The 3,690-nt window shown below is 40.5% G+C and overlaps 1 protein-coding gene across 1 annotated transcript; it reads left to right on the top strand.

Moving 5' to 3' along the window:
- The first annotated feature begins 232 nt into the window (after window positions 1-232).
- Window positions 233-3,104, top strand: LOC112717451 (protein FAR1-RELATED SEQUENCE 5-like). The gene is made up of 3 exons (XM_025769474.1): window positions 233-1,096; window positions 1,144-2,271; window positions 2,898-3,104. Exons 1-3 carry the CDS (start codon window positions 233-235, stop codon window positions 3,102-3,104), a joined length of 2,199 nt encoding a protein of 732 aa, XP_025625259.1.
- The last annotated feature ends 586 nt before the right edge of the window (window positions 3,105-3,690 follow it).

Below are 3,690 nucleotides of genomic sequence, written 5' to 3'. Positions count from 1 at the left end.
AAAAATTTATTTTTAGATGGAATACACTAGTCATAGCAAGAAATTCTGCATGGAGGATGAAAGCGAATGTTTTGGCAAAGTAGTCAGTTCAGATGCTGATGAATTTGATGTTGAGCAATTGGATCCAAGTGGGTAGGATGACCTATCAGATTATGGAGATGTATTTGGTCTTATTGCAGCTGAAATAGAGAGCAAGGTTTTCAGAACCGAGGAGCATGCTTAAGAATTCTATATGAGGTTTGGAAAGTGCCATGGATTTAGTGTACGCAAGGGAGACTATGGGAAGGATGATGACGAAAATGTAATTAGGAGGAGATTCTTTTGCAACAGAGTTGGGTTAAGGGATGAAAAACACTATAATAGATTAGACAGAAAAAGATGTCATAAGCCTGAGACACGAACGAACTGCCAGGCTAAGTTGTCGATATATCTTGACAAAGAAAGTTCAAACTGGAAGGTCCAGAAAGTCATCCTCGAGCACAACCATGACTTAGTAGCTAGGTGTATGGTACACTTGATTCCAAAGTTCTGTCGGGTTTCAGGTGCGGCAAAGGATCAGCTAGATGGTATGCAAAGTTATGGGCTACCTACGTCAAAGATACTTGGGTACATGGCAGGGATTGCTGGGGGGGGGTATTCACTATTGGGTTTCACAAAGAATGATGCTTATAACTACCTTGACCAGACTAAGCGCACAAGGATTGCAGATGGGGATGTAAATTCTGCCATTGTCTATTTGGAGGGAAAGGCTTCTGTGGACCATATGGCAATGGCGAGGTATAACCTGACTAAGGAGGGTATGTTGTCCAACTTATTTTGGGCCGATGGAATGAGCAGAGTTGATTACCAACACTTTGGTGATGTCCTTGCGTTTGATTCGACGTACAAAAAGAACAAGTATAGGAGACTGCTTGTAATATTATCAGGTGCAAACAACCACAAACAGACGACTATCTTTGGATTCGGGATAGTGTTGGACGAGACGATTACTTCATACAAGTGGATGCTAGAAAATCTCCTTGAGGTTATGTGTAATAAATTTCCATCTGTTGTAGTCACAGACGGCGATGATGCTATTATTGCAGCAGTTACGGAAGTTTTTCCTAGTGCAACCCATCACTATGTGCTTGGCATCTACAAAAGAATGTTACATCTAATGGGAACGAGCAGATGTTCAGGGACTTGTTTTCAAGGTGGTTGTATGCGGATATGTCGATAGATGACTTTGAAGCGGAATGGGCTGAAGCAGCGGATGAATACGAGTTACATGATAAGTTATGGGCAATGCAGATATACGAAAAGAGAAAGATATGGGCGAATGCATACCTTGGCGACAAGTTCTATGCTGGGTTTCGTACCACATCGCGATGTGAGGGTATAAATTCCCATGTGAAGAAATTCCTTAGCTCGAAGCACACTATACTGGAGCTTGTGCAAAACCTTGAGCTAGTCCTTCGTGAATATCGTAACAATGAGATGGTTGCACAGTTCAACTCCATTTATAATGTCCCTGTTATGACGACGTGCCTTGATCCAATCGAAAAATGTGCTGCCATGGTATATACGCGGACCATTTTCACCAACGTGAAAAAGGAGATAGATGCGGTTAGAGCTCTAAACTTTGTTAGTAAGCAGAGGGTGTCGATGACGGTAGTGTACACAATGGAGGAGTATGGTAATCCCGGGAAGCCAGTGGTTACTTTGATCGACATAAACACGACAAAGTTGGAGTGTAGATGTAACTTTTGTGCTAGAGAGGGGATACCTTGTCGACATATGTTTTTTGTGATGAAGCATGAGCACTTGAAGACAATTCCTCATCGGTTAATTTTGAAACGATGGCGTAAGGACGCTAAGGCCGTTGAAGACTACTCGGAGAAGAAGGACGTAGCCGATGATCGGGGATTCTTGCTTCGGCATGGTGCCTTACATGCGGTAGCTCAATGGTTGTTGTTTCTTGGTGCGCAGAGCCATGAGCTATTTAATGTAGCGATGAGGGGAATTCGTAGCATGTGTGTTGACATGGAGGGATTGCACGGGGATGGCTATGATCAGACCAACACAGATCCTGAAGTTGGTGTGCGTGATTCAGCTATCGTGCGGATGAAAGGGGCTCCTAGTACCTGGGGGATAAGTGGTAAAAAAAGAAGATGCACGACTTGCAGGCGGACTGGACACACCAAGCGAAGGTGCGCTGAAGGGTTCAAAAAAGCATCTGTAAAGCTGCACGACTTGGAAGAGGATGCTGATGTGATACCACACAAAGAAAAGGTTGTTCTAAACATGTTCATTTTGTTGTGCTGAACTAGGTATCTGATTGTGGTTATGGTGTATAGGTGGACTTAGAATTTAAAAGTTTTTGTCCTTGATTCTAATTTTTGTCGATTATTTGAACTATTTTTTTGTTGAATATTAAAACTTATAGGAGGTTTGGTTATGATAAAAAAAAGTTTCTAGAGTATATTTCGTTATTTGTCTTTGTGCTCTTGTTCTTGATTCTCGGTTTGTGTCCTCTCTGTGAAAAGTTGTCGTTTTAATAACAGTGCATTACCATTAAGTTTTATTGGTCGTTTCTGATAAAGACATGAAAAATAGCACTCTTTGAATTTTAGATTTAAATCTGGGTTGATGATAACAAAAGTATGGCTTTGAAATTGGATTTATGAAATCTGGTTTTGAAATTGGATTTTTGGTTTAAAAATATGTTTTTTGAGGCTTGATAAATCCGAATTTGAAGCAGGCATCTAAAAAATGGGGCTAAAGTGCATGTTGTTCGTGTTTTTCAAAATCCGAAGCATTCCCACCCCTAGTGGTTATATGTCACATTCATTTTCTTGCTGATTCATTGTTGCAATATGTTGTTATTCTGTACCCGGTGAAGTAATTTTTGGAGTAAGTCCCCAAAATTGAACCAAGTAGCAAAGGGTAGAACTGCTGAGGTAGATGGAGAGGAAGGCATAGCAGCCGATTGTGAGTTTGATTGCGTCATTGGAACAGCGCAAAGTGAGACAGTTAAAGCCAAGGCTTGCAAGCCGGAAGGAAACTGGGCCACTGAGGTGCTGGACCTCATTGGTTCACTCCATGCACACGTTGAGCACAAGTGACAAGTTTTACCATTCATGAGTTTGTTACATAGTTGATGATGTCGAAGCAATGTACTTCTTAAAGGGACCTTTGGTATACTAATTTGTATGATATGAATATTATATGTGGGTGGTCACATTAGTACTCCGTTAGAACATTATTGACGAGTTGACCTATGTGGAGTTTGGTCTTATATTAATATGCTTTTGGTTTGTCGAACTTGGGCGTCTTGACATGGTCAAGACGCATGTTATTATGGATCTTAGCAAGGTACCCGCAGCAAGAGGCTCAGTTGTGTTTGTTTTAATATCCTTGTTTCTAAGTCAAAAAATTTCAAATCTAACCGGGTTGATTTTCCTATACATTGGCATGCACTAAATCATCCCAATTCATTATTAGAGGCATCTAACTCAGAAAAGTAGTCACAAATCTGCTTGTTAATAGTTTTGCTCACAAAACTCCGACCTATGTGAAGTTCTTATGATATATTGTAATCATTTTATCCATTAAAAGAAAGAAGAGTACCCACAAATCTAGCTGCTAATAGTTTTGCTTACAAAATCCGACCTATGTGAAGTTCTTATGATATATTGTAATCATCTTATC

The sequence above is a fragment of the Arachis hypogaea genome, chromosome 10 (assembly GCF_003086295.3).
Source record: "Arachis hypogaea cultivar Tifrunner chromosome 10, arahy.Tifrunner.gnm2.J5K5, whole genome shotgun sequence".
Lineage (NCBI taxonomy): Eukaryota > Viridiplantae > Streptophyta > Magnoliopsida > Fabales > Fabaceae > Arachis > Arachis hypogaea.
The sequence above is the reverse complement of the archived record's forward strand: the minus strand, read 5'-3'. Positions and strand labels throughout refer to the sequence as shown.